Below are 17,950 nucleotides of genomic sequence, written 5' to 3'. Positions count from 1 at the left end.
TTGAAGTACTGCTTTGCTGACTCGTGTGTCACCGTCCTCCGTCTGTCCGTGAGTGTGTCTCCCTTCCAGGCTTTGACCTGTGGATTAGCTGGAATGCTCTTTATAAATGTGGGGGGATGTTTTTGCATTTGTTCTGTATAGGGTAGATGAGAACGGGTTTCTTGCTGTTACTGGTGCAGTGTTAGCTGTCATGTAGCTGCTTTTGTTCAAATTCCACCCCCCAAGGCATTTTTTTCCCTATTCATAAGGAAGAGAGGTAGATTAAAAGTTACCATTTGGTTGTCCGTTTCCTCCTCATGAACTTTCCCTCTCTAGTATTACTTGTTACAAAGAGAAATCCCATCTGCTGCAGGTTTGTTCCTCAGGTGCCCACAATGCCAGGGGTTGGCCGGGGCAGGAGATGCAGGTAGGCCCTCCTGTGGGAGCCCTACCCACAGCAGGGTCTGTGTGAGCAGCAGATGGGAGTCAGGAGCCAGAGGAGCCCACCAAGCCCAGCACCCCATGTAGGATCAGGCATCTTAGCTGCCGGGCCAGATGCTCGCGCCAAGTAAGTATTTATATGGGTGTCACCCACCCCTTCTTCTTAATCTTTCTATTCTAGTCTTTAATTTTCTCCCTTAGATGTCATCTCCTGTAGACCACAGATAGATGGATTTAAAAAAATATATTGAAATGCAGATTTACAGAGAGAAGGAAAGACAGAAAGATCTTCTGTCTGCTGGTTTGCTCCCCAAGTGGCTGCAACAGCCAGAGTTAAGCCATTCCAAAGCCAGGAGCCTGAAGCTTCTTCTGGGTCTCTCACACGGGTGCAGGGTCCCAAAGCTTTGGGCCGTCCTCGACTGCTTTCCCAGGGCACAAGCAGGGAGCTGGATGGGAAGTGGAGCTGCCGGGATTAGAACCGGTGCCCATATAGGATCCTGGTGTGTGCAAGGCGAGGATTTTAGTCTAGATGATTTCTTACTCCATTTACCTATAAGAATTTCTTTCTCTATCCTCTTTAAAATCTATTTTTAATTGTGATAAAATATTATTTCTGTAATATTTGTTTTAAAAGTTTGAGAAGCAGAGAGTGAGCAGAAAAACTGGGACAACTTCCAGCCACTAGTTCCTTCCCCTAATGTCTGTATCAGCTGGGGCGGGGCCAGGCTGAAGCTAGTAGCTGGAGACCCAGTCCTGACCTCCCGTCAGTGGGGGAGCAGCCCAGTTACCTCTGCCATCACTGCTGTTTGTCTGGGTCTGTCTGAGCAGGAATCTGGAATCAGGCGCTACAGGCAGGGACCTGAACCCAGGCATTCCCACGTAGACTGCAGGCATCCTGACTGGCATCCTAATCAGCAGGCCAAATGTCTGGCCCTGTCTGTAGTTTCTGATACTAACCCTCTGTCAGGTGTTAACTATGGTGATTTCCTTCTCCATTTGTATATGCTGCCTTTTCACTCGCTTTAAAAATGCCTTTTAAAAAATTGTTCAGGGCCCAGCGGCATGGCCTAGTGGCTAAAGTCCTTGCCTTGAATGCCGTACCAGGATCCTATATGGGTGTCAGTTCCAATCCTGGCAGCTCCACTTCCCATCCAGCTCCCTGCTTGTGGCCTAGGAAAGCAGTCAAGGACAGCCCAAAGCTTTGGGATCCTGCACCCGTGTGGGACACCTGGAGGAAGTTCCTGGCTCCAGATCGGCACAGCACTGGCCGTTGTGGCTCATTTGGGGAGTGAATCATTGGATGGAAGATCTTCCTCTCTGTCTCTCTTCCTCTCTGTATATCTGACTTTGTAATAAAAATAAAATAAATCTTTTAAAAAAATTGTTCAAAAGGCAGTCACAGAAAAACAGAGGCAGATCATTGAGCTGCTGGGGCAGGCCAAGGCCAGGAACGGGGACTAGAGCCAGCTCCTGCATGTGGGTGGCAGGGAGCCAAGAACTTCTTGTTTCCCAGAGTGTGCAGAAGCAGGAAGCTGGACTTGGGTGGACCTTGAACTTGAACCCAGGCACTCCAACATGGGATGCAGAGGTCCTAACCAGATGTCAAATGCCCGCAAACTATATTAACTGTCTTTTAATGAGCAATATTCCTCTTAATGAATAAGAAGTATTTTACTATTGTCAAGTGCATCAGTGTCTTTTGGGTCAACTGGATAAAATATATTTCCTTAAGGTCTAAAAGACAGCCATTTTTTCTTTTTCTTTTTCTTTTTTTTTTTAACTTAGCATATTAACAAAGCTTATTGTAACAGCTTTATCAGTAACTTAATTGGAGTACATATTCATATTCCATATGAATAACCACTTCTCCCCAGATCCATAAAGTGAGGATCCATCTGTCTACAGGATGTGACCTGCCCCCTTTGTCATATCAAAGACACATCCGTGGCTCTTCCATCTGGGATCATCATTCGGGAACACTACAGCTTCAAAATCAGTCCTGCTGGCCAGCAGGGCGAGTCCTCTTTTCTCTGGCCACCTTCAGAAATATCCTCGCTGTTTGATCTTCAACATAGTTAAAAATGATCATATCAGCTTCCACAAAAATCCCTATAGGGATTTGGTTGGAATTTACTGATTCTTTAGACAGCTTTACAAAGCCTAACTTTTTTTTTAATCTGAATAGTACATCTTTATTTAGTTCTTCTTTGATATCTCTTGTTTTTTCTTTGATATCTTAGTGGCAAGTGAAGCCTCTGCCTGCCAGTACTGGCATCCTATATGGGCACCAATTTGAGTCCCAGCTGCTCCACTTGCAGTCCAGCTCACTGCTAAAGAAGATGGCCCAAGCGCTTGGCCTCCTGTACCTACATGGAAGACCTAGATGAAGCTCCGGGCTTCCGGCTTTGGACCAGCCCTGATCTGGCCCTTGCAGCCATCTGGTGACTCAACTACTAGAGCTGAGATTCTAACTCTGCCTTTCAAGTAAACAAATACAGCTTAAAAAAGTTCTTGGATACAACTAACTGATATTTTTTTCTTAAATTGCATTTCTGGTTGTTTGCTAGTTACAGAAATACAATTGGCTTTTGTACATTAATCTTGTGCTTAGGCACCTGAAGCGATTTTTCTGGAATCAACTGAGATATTAATGTGACCAAGGGATGCATTTCCAAGTAAAATTATTCTTTTATTCTGACAAAGTCAGCATGATTATAGGATGATACCTTTTTGTTTACTGTTGGGGTTTCTGATGTTTGATCTTCTAATTTTGCCAATACAGATATCCCTCATGTGGGCTGATGGTTCGACAATGATGTTTTGACTGTATGATTGTGTGGGTAATTCACATACTCCCTGAGATTTCTGAATTTTGATCTCTTCCAGGCCTGGTTGCTTTCAGTCATGTTGGACAGAGGGACTGAGCGGAAGCTCCTGGCCAGCCACGCACGCGGTGGGCAGCAGCCACGGTGATGTGGGGTAGGTTGAGCACTTGCTGCTCTTCTCAACTTACGGAGGCTTTATGGGCCACAGCTCCACTGGGAGCTGTGAAAGAAGGCAGACATTTTATTTTCCTGCTAAGATCTTAGCCAGATTTGGTATAGGGTTATTAGCATCATATAACATAGGAAGCTATTTGCTATTTTTCTGTGGTCTGGAAGACATTACAGAAAATTGGAAGTATCTGTTTCTTGGAAGGTTGGTAGAAGTCACCTGTTACATTCCCTGGTTCTTGTGTTAAAAAGGCTGCTTTAGTTTTCTTGAATTATTATATGACTTTATGCTCTTGACACCAGCATTGGTTGTACACTGTATTTTTTTTTCTAAGAATTTGTCCTTTTGACCTGACCTTTGTTGATCTCTATATATTTTATGTCATAAAATGTTTTATTACTATTTGCATTTAGATCAGTATTTCTTTTTGTCACAGAGTCAACTTTTTGGCTTTACCAGACATATTTATTTTTCCTTTTTAAAAGTATAAATTTTATGTTGAACTTCCTTGAATTCTTTTTTATAATGGAAACTTAGATAAGCCTGAACAGTATGAACTCTTTAGGGCCAACACATTTCCGTTGTCGCACCCAGCCAGTTTAGGTGTTTGTGATGTCACTTTGCCTTTTAGGTATTTAAGGTTTTCCATTCTAATCTATTTTAGTCATGATTATTTAGTAGTTTTTTCTTTCCCAAACATGAAGAGGATTTTTCTTTCTTTTTTTTTGTCATTTTGTTTTCAACTTCTGGTCTCATTGTCTTATCACAGAATGTGTTCTGTATGCTGCCCTGGGAAATTTGATGGAGTTTAAAAGGACAATGTGTATACATTCAGCATACGTGTGAGACGGGCACTCCCTCTTATCTGTATATGTCCTGTTGCTTTCATTGCCCTTATCTGTTTTTTTTTTTTAGTTCCAGTGTGACCTGGCAGGAGGTGCCAGGGGTGGAGCGCCATCTCCTAGTCTCCCACTGTGGGGATGGATTTTTACCAGTTTGTCCCCTTGCCTATCAATCTGTGTTTTTGTACAGATATGCAACCTCTACGTGGTGTCTAAAGAATTATACTTTCTGGAGTTCAACTTCTGCCCCCTTTGGCCCTAAGGTTTATCGTGCCTGATTATAATCGAGCTTGTACAGCCTTCGCCATTGAGGACTGTCACAATAATTCTTATTATTTTGTCTTGGCACAGCTCTATGATTTGGGCATCTCTGACAAGGCATATATATCTGAATAAAAAATAAATGCAACCAGTCACCAGTTACCATCAGTCACTAGTTACCAGTTTAACTAGTAAGTGACATTTATTTGTGGTTACTGTAATTGTTGGCAATGTTTGGGCTTGTTTAATAAAAAAGAAGCATTTAAAAAAATATTGCTCTTCTCCAAATCCCATTAGGTTAATAACATTGTCTAGACTTTTAACTCTTCCTTAAAATGGGCATATTATGTTTCTTTGGTCCTAGTGACTGTCGAACAAATCATTTTCATTTTATGTCTGTTGTAGTATCTTCTAAATTCCTCCCCCCTCCCTGCTTTATTTGAAAGGCAGAGAGGATAAAGTTCAAGATCTCCTATCTGCTGTTTCACTCCTTAAATGCACCCAAATGGTAAGGGCTGGGCCAGGTCACAGCCAGGAGCTAGACACTAGTGTGGGTCCCCAGTGTGGGTCTAAGGGACTCCATCACTCAGGTCATTGCCTGTTGCTTCCCAGGCTGTGCCTTAGCAGCAAGGGTCAGCTAACTGGCTGGCTGGCACCCACAGGGGAGAGCTAGATTGAGCTCCCAGCTCCTAGCCCAGCCCTGATCCTGCAGGCATGTGAACAGTGAACCAGAGAGGGAGCCCTGTCTCTTCAAAAAGTGTGTGTGTTATTTTAAAAGACACTGGGTGTCAGGAGCTCCATCTGGGTTTCCTTGGTGGCAGAAACCCAAGCACTTGGGCCGTCCTCTACGGACTTCCAGGTGCATTAGCAGGAAGCTGGATTGGAAGTACAGTCAGCACTGGAACCTGCCCTCCAACACGGCATCCATTCTGGGTGTCCCAAAAGCAGCCACGTAACCCACTGTGGCACAACATTCACCCCTCATGTATTTATTTTTGGAACTTTATTTTTGTCCTTTAACTATTTCTCCCAAATTCTCAAAATTTTGGGGGGTTGTTAATTTCCTTTCCTTCTGGGATTCCAGTTAATATGTGTGCTTTTAGTCACTATTTTACATGAGCTAAGAATACTTCAGAAAGTTCATGGAAAGTGCATTGTTTAGAAAAAAAAAACACCTCAAAGTCTTCTTTTTCACATGCCAGGGTCTCAGAACTCAATTCACATTGCTTGCTGAGCCATCACCTGCCATCGTGTGCATCAGCGGTGTGGCTGGAACCTGACAGCGGAGCAGGGACCTGAAAGTGGCTACTCCCGTCTGGAGAGTCCTCTAACCACCATCCTGCCATCCAAAGTCCCTGTGCTCTGGGGAGCACAGGGGAGACTCAGGGTGCTTTCCCTACAGACATCCCTGCTCGGAGCAACAGACTCACAGCGGTGCTCTAAAATTGCTGAACCCCACAAGACAGGCTGGCCCTCCGGATTCGCTGCTCCCTTAGCTCCGGAAAGGTGTTTTTGGTTCTTTGTTCCTTTCTGTCTGAGAGCTCGCATCTGGCATTAGTTTCCTTCTACCTGGGGCTGTGTCTTTGCATGCAGGTGTACCCGTTGCAAACTGAGTTTCGGTGGGCCTGAGAGGGTCTATTTCAACATTCCCCCTGCATTAGGAGCCTCCCTTCCTCTCTGGGTTGGCTATGGGGGTCAGGGAGCTGGCGGGCCTCGAGCTCACATCTGGCTGCCTTTGAGCTCACACAATTGCTGAAAACATCTTCCGTAGCAGCTTACTTAATGGTCTCGGATTTCATTTCTAACAGGTTGCACTGAATAGATTTATTAAGTTCTCTATTTTTTTTTTTTAAATAGGGTCTCCTTTTCCTGCTTGGACTCTGATTAGAAGTACGCCAGACTTTTGTGCTCAAACGTGCTGCTACATGCAGGAGAGGCCTGGAGGCCATGCAGATGGTAGGCCTCGGGAGGTCTAGACAGAGATGCTGCCCACCAGCAAACTCCTAGGAGGTCCTGGGCCTCGCTCAGAGTCCAGCCATGAGCTGTCTCTTCTCCCTCTAGCTTCCCGTCTTTGTGCTACAGTTTGATTAATGTCTTCTCTATATATTGAGGTGATCAATTATCTTTCATAAGTTTTACATAGGAAGAAGAGCTATTTTGTCCTCTTTGAATCTATTCTGCAATGTTACAGCAACAGGTTCAGTTTCCATTCCCTGAAACCATGTGGGGGAGGGACTCTGTCCTACCGACTGTTTAAGGTCTCTGCACAGCACCTGCCCACCTTTGCTGGCAGCTTCACCTGACTTACCACTGGGTGTATGGGTCCACACCGGGGTGTCTACCTCCTAATCCTCTCTCTGCCCACCTGACCCTTGAACTTCCCCCAGCCGCCCGTGTCCAGTGCTTCCATCTCTTCCCTGCCCCGTGTCACGGGCCAGGGTCCCCAGCCCCTACTCACGGCAGCGGGTACTTCTTCCACAGCAGCTTAGCTGGCAGGGTCTGGTAGACTGTCTTCTGCTTCCCGTCGGAGCTGGGGCTGCTGTGCAGGATCTTGGAGCACTCCATCTGCTCATCCCACGAGCCCGACAGCACATAGTGGGCCTTGCCCTGGCTGTCACTCACCACCCCTGTCACCTGCAGGTAAGCGGGGAGGGGAGACCTCAGCAGGACATGTGCCCCTTTTGGGTTGCTTCCTGGGGTTCCCAGAGGTTGGGGGGCGGGTCTGCTAACCTTTCGGGCTGCCTCTTTGGAGAAGTAGCTGTAGGGCATGAACTTGAGCTGGCACCGGTCATTGGTCTTATGATTCACAATCTCGATGTCCCCTGACTGGTGGGAAGTGGTTGGGGTCAGCGAGTGATTCCTGCGTCAGACACGCTCCCCGCAGCGCCCACAGGGGCACCCCTGACCTGGTCGATCCAGAGCTTGCCCACGATGATGTTGTGGACAGTCGAGGTGCTTTTCCTCCACACGTAGTGATTTCCGCTGGCCTGGAATTCTAAGTGAATGGCACCTGGAAACCAGGGACAGGTAAGAGGCCAAGTCCCCAGCCCAGGTTGCCCCCACCCCACAGGCTCAGGGTCTGGAGAGCCAGAAGGAATATGTAGGCAAGCTGGAGAACAGCTGAAATGGAGGCCCAGGTTAGAGGGAGGGGTGCAGGAAGTTTCCCTCTGGGAACCCCAGACTTTAAAAAATGTATTTTAAAGGCAGAATGAGGTGAGTGGGGGCTGGAGAGATGGAGATCTTTCATTCACTAGTTCACTTCCCAGATGGCAGCAATGGCTTTGACTGGGCCAGGCCAAAGGCAGGAGCCTGGAATCCTTCTATGTGGAACGCAGGGCCCCAACGACTTGAGACAGCTTCCCTTGCCTTTCCAGGGAGCTGGATGGAAAGTGACACAGCTGGGGACTGACCCTATGGAATGCTGGCATGACAGGCAGAAGCTTAACCTGTGCTAGCCCCAGCCAGGCTTTTGGTAAACAGAATCCTCCCCTGGGTCAGCAGAGTGCCTCCTGTCCCAGGGCGCACAGGGTCCCAGCTCACCTAGCGGCATGATGGAGAGGTATTTCCCCCGGAACTTGCTGGCAATAGTGATCTCCTGCCAGAGGTTCCAGCCGTGCTTGGAGAACACGTAGTGTGCAGCCGAAGGGGGGTGATGGCTCACCTGGAACCAGAGTGCATTGTGGACTGGGTGCAAGGCAAGCTGGCCCCCCTAAGGCAGACCTCTCCACCTCTCCACCACCTGCCCCAGGAAAGGCGGGGCTCAGAGTTGGCAGGCAGGTGGCCATTCTGGACCTGCCCCTGCCCCAGCCCAAGGGCCTGCACAGCATGGGGGGGGGGCAGGCGGGAGGGATGGGGTAGGGTATGTGTGTGTGTCTCATGCCTGGGATGGGCTACTCTGAGGGTGTCTGTGTCCTGCTTTCTCAAGGCCACGGATGTTGGAATGTGTGAAACTGTGGAGGCCCCGTTTTGGCCAGGCCATCTGAACCCAGGGGCACAGTTGCGCCCAAGGGGGTCCTGCCTGGGGCCTCGGCTTCTAAGGGGACCATCACTTGGTACCGGGCACCCCCATCACTGCGCTCCTCATCCCCCAGGACACCTGCTGCCTGGCTCACTGCCAGCTCAGAGCTGTGCCATAACTTCCCTGTCCCTTCTTGCCCCCGCTGTGGCAGATCTGCCCTCCTGTAGCCTACTTGCTCCCTAAGGCAAAGAACTCCAGAACTATCCCCAGACACCTACACCGACACAGGCTCAACCTGAGCCTGAAGCACGGTTCCAGCTGCCCCCATGTAGTGAGTGGTGCTTTAGCCCGGTCACCCACCCATGCCTGGAGCCTGTGTGGCTTCCCCAAGGTCAAATGCTGGGTTGATTCCAAGGGCTCAGCCTCCTGGAGTTCTGTCTGCTCCACACCGGGTCCCAGGTGCCCCAGCCAGGCTCATGCCACATGCTCTCCAGTCTCCCGGGCCTGCTTTTCTCAGGTCCCTCATGGAGGCCCTATCTGCCATGCCCACCTGCCTGTGGGTAGCCAGAGAGGTCCACCCTGCCCAGGGTGGAGGGGTAGGAAGAGGGGAGCAAGTAAGCCAGGAGTCCTTCTCCTCACCCTCTCACCTTCCTCAGCCAGACTGCCTCCTGACTGCTTCATTCTTAAACCAGAAACGCTGCTAGTCACAGATCTGCCTTGCATGCTGGTCCCCTAGGAGCCAGCCATGTCTGTTCACATGCCCAATGCAAACCCACCCTCCCCCACCGATGCCAGACTAGCACCTGGCCCTTGGAGGGCAACTCAGGCCAACGTTCCTGGGGTCGCCACTGCTGGCAAAGCAGCAGCTAACTAAGATCTCCTGGGTCGCTATCCCCTCTGCGGCATCCCTTGCAGCCACATCCCTGCCTGTGGCTGCCTGGGCACCTCTGCCGGATCACCTCTTCTCCCACGAGGAGGGCTGGGTCTCTTCTTGCCTTCCAGCCCGCCTGGAATCCAGAAAATGTCCCTCCACCTCACTCCACAGCTCCCCTGCTAGGAAAGGGGTCCAGATCGCCTTACATGATTTGGCCCCCTGCTGTCTCCAGCAGGTCCTGGCCCTGCCCCAGAGGGCTGGGATGCGCCTGCTCTGACCTTGGGCCAAAGTGTGGCTCTCACCTGCTCACAGAGTGAGCGCAGGCCCATGTCCTCGAGGCGGTCTAGCTCGAAGGTCTCCCCCAGCATGGGGTTGAAGGGCTTGGCAACACGGTGCACAGTGGTGGAGTAGGAGGACACGGAGAAGGCGGCCACCAGGCACATCTGCTCCACCGAGCTGGCGCAGTGCACCGCCTTGTCCAGCAGGTGGTGGTACTCCAGGTCCTCCGTCAGCCGCTGGAGCATGGACAGGGGCTCGTTGAAGTTCACCTGGGGGTGAGTGAGCAAGCAGCCAGGGGAGGGCCAGTCAGGTGGGGCCCAGCCCCTGGGTCACCCCTGTTGCTTCCAAGGCTCAGTGAGGTCCCTGCTTGGATGGTGTCCTTGCTGCCGCTCCCTTGGGTGCCCTGGCCATCCCCAAAGCATGGAGTGATCCATTTGGTCTGGGGTTCCGTCCGCAGTGTGGCCAGGCTCAGTGCTCATTTCCTGGGCTGGGCAGCTCCCAGCATGGCCAGCCTTCTCCTCCCACCCATGGTGCAATCCTGCAGCTCCCTGCAACCCAATCCCGGGCAGTGTGGACACTGTGAGGTCTATGGGTTCCCTGGAGTTCTCACTCCACACACAACCTGAGGAGGTCCCTGCTTTCTGGTGGGGTGGGGAACAGATGACGCTGATGGATCACATGATGACATACTCCTCGGGAGCCTTCGGGACCCTAACACCCAGGGCTGTGTGCCCGCCCCCGAGCCACCCACTGGCATAGGGATCTTGGAGAGCTCCCGGCCAATGCAGTTCTTCATGATGCTCCAGAGGTTAAGGCTGTAGTTGGGCTTGTCGGGGATGCGGGATCTCCTCTTGACTCTGGATGAGCCCTTGGGCACAAGCGCAGCGCTGTCCAGCACCTGCCGGAGACGCCGGGCATGACCATCAGCAGAGGCCCCACCCTCACCTTAGACCCACCACCGAGGACTAACGCCAAGCCAGCTGCTGGCAGGGAGGGGAGGCTGGCTCTGCCCAACTTGTCACAGATGAGACCAGGAACTCCCCTCACTCCCCTGCCTCCAAAGGTGGCAGGATACTGGGCCACCCTGGTGGCCAGGGGTCAGGATCATGGGCATGCTTACCTCACTCCCATTGTCTGTCGAGGCCCAGTCCACAGGACCCGGCCCGGTTCCACCTTCAGCTTTTCTGCGGGAAAACGGGGGGTGGGGGGAGATCAGGTGGCAGTAAGTCTCTAGGCCTCCTGGGGACCCAGCCCACCTCTTGTCCAGACCCTCCATGAGGTCTGAGGGGCAGCACCTCCTTGCATCCCCACCCCCCGCCCGCCCGGGCTGCTTCTCCAATGGAGACAACTGTAATGTGGGATGCTCAAGGCAGAGACCTGGGGGGTGCAAGTAGCAGTTTGAAGAGAGCCCACCTCCTCCTCCCAGCCACTCGCAGATGCCCCCAGTAGCAGACTGGAGTCCCTGGACTGAGCACCAAGATGGAATATGTGTGTGTTGAGTTTGGGGGGACACCTCTTTTCCAGGACAGCACTGTAAGCTTGATGGGCCCTGACAGACTATGCCATTTTCCTGCTGTCTGCTGGGCTGATTCCCGCCCTAGACTGGGGTTCCTGAAGAGCAACAAGTGGGTGTGACACAAGGGCTACATACCCAGAAGTGTTTGCTGTAGCAAAGGTCAGCCACAGCTGCAGGGGGCGCTATAGCCAAGCCCCAGCTGAGGTTCCAACCAGCACAGGGCAGTCTCAGCAGGGCAGGCCCTTCCCTGACCACAGTGCTAACATGATGATGCTATGCTGTTAAAAGTGACAGGAAGTTCCTGGCCAACCTGTGTTCATGTGAGAATGACGTGAGCAATCTGAAAACGTTCCTCAAACGGAAACCAGTTCTGAGCCGGAAACGCACCTGTGGATGGGGTGTGCTCCCTGAGGGGCAGATCCAGACACCTGTCGTTGGAAGTTGCTGATGGCCCAGGAGGTGAGATGACCATGGGTTGCACATGCCTACCTGCTGGACCGGCTCAGCCACGGGCACTTTTGACAGCCTGATAACATTGTCATCATGGCCAGCAGGTGTACCAGTCACTACCATGGGTCCTACTGGGCCCAGAACAACACCCCAAAGGAGCGGCTTTTATGGAAAATGAAACAAAGGCTCTGAAGTAAGAGAATGAGAAAGCTCTTGCTACTTCTATCTGCTTCTAAGTGGAGAGAGTATTTTTTGAGGGGTGTCACGGTGGGGGTACCCGCCTGGAGGCCTTTCGACCACTGCAGTGGGTCCAACCCATGGACTGTTCCCTATTTAAAAAATCCTGATGCAAGGGTTGGCTTGATGGCTCAACAAGCTACTCTTGCACCTTTAAGCATCGGCATCCCATAGTGGGTGCTGGTTCGTGTCCTAACTACTCCACTTCTGATCCAGCTCCCTGCTGGTGGCCTGAGAAAGCAGTGGAGGGTGGCTCAAGTCCTTGGGACACTGCACCTGTGTGGAGGAGCCCGATGAGGCTCCTGGCTTCCGATCAGCTCGTCTCCAGCCATTGCACCCATTTGGGGAGCGAGCCAGCAAATGAAAGATTTTTGTCTTCTCTCTGTAAGTCTGCCTTCCCGATAAACAAATACATCTTTAAAAGAAAATCCTGATGCAAACATTTGGTATGTTTCAAATCAAGGAAGACCAGAAAGTAAGCAAAAATACTCATCTGGAGAGGAAGACTTCGAGAAATCCCCCAGGGGTTCGTATGTGGGCTGGGCGGGAGGGTGATCGGATAGAGCCCGAGATCCAGGCGGGGAAGGTTGACTGGGCTGGAAGGGAGAGGGGGAGGATGCCCCCACCCCCACCTGTCGTCCTTGGCCTCGGTGATCACGGTGATGAATGATGTGGAGTCTTCCATGGCGTCAAAGTACTCGGTATCTTCATCTTCCTCACTGTCTTCTCCTTTGGGAGTCAAGAGGCTTCCTAGGGACACACAGGCAGGGGCGTCTGCCCTTAGTCCCTGCAGTCTCTGAAAAAGGCTTGGCTGACTGGGGCAAGTTCCGGGGGCAAGCAGTGGTTCCCCCTCTCTCCTCCCCCCCTGATACAGTCACCTATTCCTGCCCTGACTAATCGGAGCTTGGTAGGGAGGAAAGGGGACACCCTCATTGGCTGGAATGGTCCCTGGCCCAGCTTCCCTTTCTGATGGACCACCTCTCCCCCACCACACCGCTCAAGGCCAAGTGGGTGGCTACTACCTGGCACCTGGGGTATGTGGCAGGGGGTCTGCCACAAAGAGGTCACCTGTACTTCCTGTCCTTTAAGCAGGGGTACCAGATGGGAGAGGCAGGCCAGAACTGGCCCCAACAAGCCCGAGGGTGGGCATGGTCAGGGCTACATTCTCTGGGTCAGACACAGCAGGTGCTGTGTAAAGTGGAATGATATCTCTGAAGACCCAGTGGTAACTTCAGCCCCGGCCAGGCTGTCCTGTCCGTCTTGTCCTGGCCCCAGCCCTGGCCTGGCTCACTCACCCTCGCTGAAGCTTTTGGCGGGGTTGGTGGCCCGGCCAGGGGCACTGCGGAAGGCCCGCTCGAGGCTGTTGTGCTGCTTGGCTAACTGCTCGATGGTCTCTTCCAGGTGCACGCGCTGCTCCTGCTCATACTGCAGCGCCCGCTGCCATTTCCGGCTGTGGAGCTCCGCTAGTTCCAGGAAGTCCTTGCAGGCCTGCGGATGTGAGGGCCAGAAGGGCTGGGGACAGTCATCGTCCCAGAGAGCCTAGGCAGGCTCGGGCAGCCTCCGCAAGCCCCTCCCACCCAGCAGGCTGCAGGGGTGATAACCCTTCCCCTGGGGGGGGGGGGGACATTGTCCATCCTCTCCATTCTCCTTTTGCTGTGGAAGATACACATGTATTCATAGCCCCAGGACATGAAAATGTGGGCCATGTGGGAGCCCACCATGGACTGGCACCCGCATCCTGGTCTGGTTGGTCCAGGATGCCGTCTTCAGGGCTCTGATCTTGGGGCAGAGGGTGTCACTGCTTATGGCCCTGAGCACCAGTACCTGGGAGCGGAGGTCGCTGGGTCATACTGTGCTGGACCTAGGGTTTGTCACTAACCCCGTCCCCGCTGGGACCCAAAACAGTCTGGCTTTGACACCTAGAGCCTTCTGCTCCATAAGAACTGAGACTCTGAAGGTTTCTCTTGCCAACCCATGGCCTACTATGACACACAGAGGTTTTCTGTCATCCCCAGGTGTGCAGTGGGTACTACCACTCTCGGGGAGTGGAGCTCAGTCACTGTCCCATACGGACATGGGGCACCTAGCAACCCTGAAGGCTCAGGTGTGTTTCGCTGGAAGCAGATGCACACACAGATCCTCGCTTGGGCTTTGGGGACAGCTGTGTCAGCGGGATGATATCCAGTGTCTCCCAGATGATGAACTGGGGAGGTGATGCTGATGGGGGGGAGCAGGGGACCACCACCCCCAACTGCAACCAGCTTGTCCTTTTGACTGCTGTCATCCCCCACACCCACTTGGCCCAGGTGCTGCCCCCACCACTGCGGCACTCACACACTTGTGGGTTAGGTTTGTTTCCCTAAGTCACCACCCTGTGCAGTCCCCACAAGTCAAGGGGCCCCAGAAGTTTCTGGGCCAAGTCATGCCTTGTCAGGGGCCTAGACTGAGTAAGGGCATGGGGGGGGACAGGGATAGATGGACCAGCCTACACTGTGCCCCACCCCACCCCCAGCTCTGCATGGGAGCCCCCCACCCTTCTGCCTTGGCTCAGCTGCCCCGGCAGGAAGAACCTTTGCACTTGTGGCCTTGGAAAGGGTTCTGGCCAGAGGCTTCTGTGGGGGAGGGGGTGCTGGCTGCTGAGCCATTTAACAGACCCTCTTGGGGTGTGGAGGGGATGCCAACCTCTGTCCCAGCACCCATGTGAGTGGCAGGGGGAAGGGTGTCCACCGTTCTGAAGATATAGCACAACCTGGGGAAACCAAGGCACAGAGAGCCAGAAGATCTGAGGTCTAGCTCCGGCTGCTCCAGCCTCTGACACACCCCTTACCCCCAGGCCCTGTGCTCACCCAGAAAGGAGGCAGAGTGGGATTGCACCCCCCAAAAAAAAGCTAACAGAAGGGAAGGGGAAAGTGGGGCCAGGTCCCCTTCAATTCGCCCTTGCTCCATGCCAGCCTGGCCATGCACCGGAGCAGGGATTTACGCCACAGACAGGCACAGGTGGGTATGGGTGGGGGCAGGGCAGAGTGCCTCTAAGTGAAGAAAGAAAATCTCCTTATCTTCTGCTTAGCAGAAAGTGGGTGGGGCGGGAGGACTCCTCTCTGTGGGGATGGAGCAAGGGTTGTCAAGTGGTATGGAGACCCGGCTGCAGGCCTGACCCTGACCATGGTTTGTAATGTAGTCAAGCCTTTCCCGACCTGGTCCCTCCCCTCTGCTATCTCCAGGCCTTGGGGTGGGGATCCTGACAGGTGGCCAGAGCAGCCGGGAAGGCATCACTTTCTGCTCTGCCTCTTACACTCTGCTGCGTGGTGAGATGGAGAGGGGGCAGGGGCTGCTGAGCTCAGCATGGGGGACAAGCAGGCAGGGGTCCTGGGGGCCGCGTTCCCTTTGCACAGCCAGGCATGGTCCCCACTGCCTGTCCACTCTGGAGTTCTTGTTGGCCTGTGGGTGCCCCACTCCCCCAGCTCTCTGACCCCACGGGATCTGCTCAGACCCACAGCCCCCACCCCAAGCCCTGCAGTCATCTATCTCCCTGAGCTGAGCCCTGCCCCCCTATAACCCGCATCAGAACAGACTGAGCAGTGCAACCACCAGCTAATGATTCCTGCAAACCTCTGGCCTAGAATGTTCGGGGCTTGCCCGTGGTAAGAGCAAAGAGGAATAGGGTGCCTGTGGTACAAAAACAAACTGGGCTGCTAATCCTCTCCCCTCCTTGTTGCTGGGTCTGGATACTTCAGAATCAACCATTCTCTCCCATGCGAGGAAGGAGCTGTTAGAGTGTGGGTAAAATGTTAGAATGTTAGAATGTTAGAATGGAATGTTATTGTTGGGCAATGTTAGGCTCCTTTGTTCCGAGAAACTGCTACTTTGCTAGGCCAGGAGGTGCCAGGACTGTGGGAAAAATCTACTTTGGCGATAAATCTGTCCTTGCTCCCCTGCAAGCTTGTGAACAGTGTCACAAACCTTATCTACCAACTAACCCAGGTGCAGGAGGACAGGCGCAAGTCTCCAGTCCCAGGAAAAGGAGGAACCATAAAGATAAGGGTGCAAAGAGTGGAAGAGCCATAAAAGATAATGACTGTGGGAACAGAGCGGACTGCTTGCGCCTGAAGACCATAAAAAAATTAACGTGTCTAAAGTTGTTACTTTTGATGTATGTTTCAGCCAAAAGAGCCTATATAAATCTCCAGCCATTTGTTAGTTTGGGGTCTGACCTCTGCTTGGCTAGCCTGCGTGCCCCAAGAACGATCTGACCCCAGCATGCTGGCACAATAAACTGCCTGTTTTTGCATTACCAGTGAGACTGTCATTTCTGGGGAGTTGGCAAAACCAGACCCTAACAGCCTGGACATGCTTCTTGCACACCTGACCTCAAAACCCCTCCCAGGCCTTTTCCAGATACATACTTGGTTATTTGAATGCTGGCCCCCTCCGCATACCACCTGCTGCCTAGGAGGGGAGTAGGAAGTTGGGGTCCCAAGGGATGCTTCCAGCCCACAGGACCCCAGCCCTGGGCTCAAACCAAAGGACCAAGGCCACCTACAGGGACCCAGGAAGTCAAAACCGCCTCCCACAGTGAAAGTAGGGCTCCCATCTAGCTACTTATGGTCAGGTCGGAGTAGGGGGGAGGGACAGGGCAGAGGCTGCTGTGTCCTAACACGGAGGGCCTTCATGTGGCTGAGCCTTTGCCCCTGCTGGGAGCAGCACAGCAGCCAACTCGGACTCTGGACCCGTGAGGCACCCACCTGGTATCCATCCCTAGCTTCCAGAGCCGCCTCTGCTGCCCGTGCCAGCCTTCTCTGGGCCCCATCCTGGCTGCGCTGAGGGGAGAGGCCTGTGCAGCCCCCGCCCTCCCCAGAATGCTGAGCTGGGCTGTGCCCTGTGGGCTGTGCACTAAGCTGGATTAGGCCTCAGGGGCCCAGGAGGGGAAAGGGGGGGGAAAGGGGAGGGAAAGGGGGGAGAGGAGGAAGACCTGTGACTGACAGTGGGGGAGGAGGCTCTCTGGGGCCCAGGGAGTGCCTTGCTGACCCAGCCAGGCTGGCAGCTGTCCCTGGGAGCGGGCGTTGGTCCCCAGCTCTGAGCTGGTGAAGAGATTTGGGCTGACCCCAGTGTGCCCTGCCCACTCTGTCCTGCATCACGCAGAGTTAGTGGGGTGGGGAAACGATGTGAAAGCCAGCAGGTGGCCCAAGCCTATGTCTGGGCCCACACACAGGTCCTTGCTGCTACCCACACTGTGGCCACCTGGGGTCTCTGGGTGACACACTGGGCTCCCTGGCTGTGGCCTGGGGTTCTAGGCGTGGGAGCATTCCCCCTTCCCCCACTCCGCACCACCCCACACAGGGGAAGCTGGGAGGCCCAAGGACTCACACCACTAAGAAGCCCAGGGCAGAAAGGGCTGGCTTTTGGTTTGGGCTGCCTGGAGAGAAAAACAGCTGGCCCGTGGGTCAGACCCGGCCTCTGACCTGGGAACCTTCTCCCAGCTGTACCCTGAGGAGGGGGACAGTCTTTAGTCACTGCGGCTACTGCTCTTAATCCTAATCCCGACAATGACCTCACTGCTCCCCTCAACCCTCCCTGCAGGCAGGTCAGCAGGGCGCCGGGTCAGCTGATCAGGGGTGGGTACGAGTGGACTGGGGTGTGTGTGTGTGTGTGTCCAGCAGGGCACTGGGTGACCAGCACTAGGGGGCGCTTCACCCTTCTGAGACACCAAGGTGGGCAGCGTGGGTTAGGGGGGATGACAGTCACTCTGCTTCCGTCCACCGCATCACAGCTTGAAAACAGTCCTTCCTGCACTTGGACATGCATTTACCCCCATGTGCACATGGACACCATCTGGCTGCCCACATGCTGACTGTAGGGGACAGCTCTGCTATCTATTTTTACCCAGTTCTCCAGGCCCCCAGGGAGCAAGCTGTCAGAGCCCAACAGTGGTCAGCTGGTCAGGAACCCGCCCCCATAGGTCCGGAAGGACGAGGTGGCTGCTCGGGGTCTCTCTCCCACCACTCGAGCTCTGCGTGATCCCCTGGGCAATGAGCCAAGTGAGGTGGTGGTGCGGGGAGACTGGGGGAAACTTCAGGCTATTCTGAGGAGTGGGCAGCTCCTGCGGATGCTGGCCTCATCCC

At 53.4% G+C, this 17,950-nt stretch overlaps 1 protein-coding gene across 5 annotated transcripts in view; it reads right to left on the bottom strand.

Annotated features, from left to right (window-relative positions):
* OSBP2 (oxysterol binding protein 2) overlaps positions 1-17,950 on the bottom strand; it is a 110,723-nt gene that overhangs the window by 1,571 nt on the left and 91,202 nt on the right. For 3 of the 5 annotated variants that reach the window (XM_058656982.1, XM_012928951.2, XM_058656984.1), the window contains 9 exons: positions 13,127-13,319; positions 12,464-12,581; positions 10,749-10,812; positions 10,380-10,526; positions 9,652-9,897; positions 8,058-8,178; positions 7,424-7,527; positions 7,248-7,343; positions 6,976-7,151 (listed from right to left, as the gene is read on the bottom strand). In XM_058656982.1, the coding sequence (XP_058512965.1) occupies positions 6,976-7,151; positions 7,248-7,343; positions 7,424-7,527; positions 8,058-8,178; positions 9,652-9,897; positions 10,380-10,526; positions 10,749-10,812; positions 12,464-12,581; positions 13,127-13,319 (1,265 nt within the window). Of the gene's footprint in view, positions 1-6,975; positions 7,152-7,247; positions 7,344-7,423; positions 7,528-8,057; positions 8,179-9,651; positions 9,898-10,379; positions 10,527-10,748; positions 10,813-12,463; positions 12,582-13,126; positions 13,320-16,573; positions 16,708-17,950 lie in introns of those variants that run through there. The other 2 variants (XM_058656985.1, XM_058656983.1) reach the window with 2 other exon arrangements.

Source organism: Ochotona princeps, chromosome 29 (assembly GCF_030435755.1).
Source record: "Ochotona princeps isolate mOchPri1 chromosome 29, mOchPri1.hap1, whole genome shotgun sequence".
NCBI lineage: Eukaryota > Metazoa > Chordata > Mammalia > Lagomorpha > Ochotonidae > Ochotona > Ochotona princeps.
This window is presented reverse-complemented; position numbering and strand designations above follow the sequence as displayed.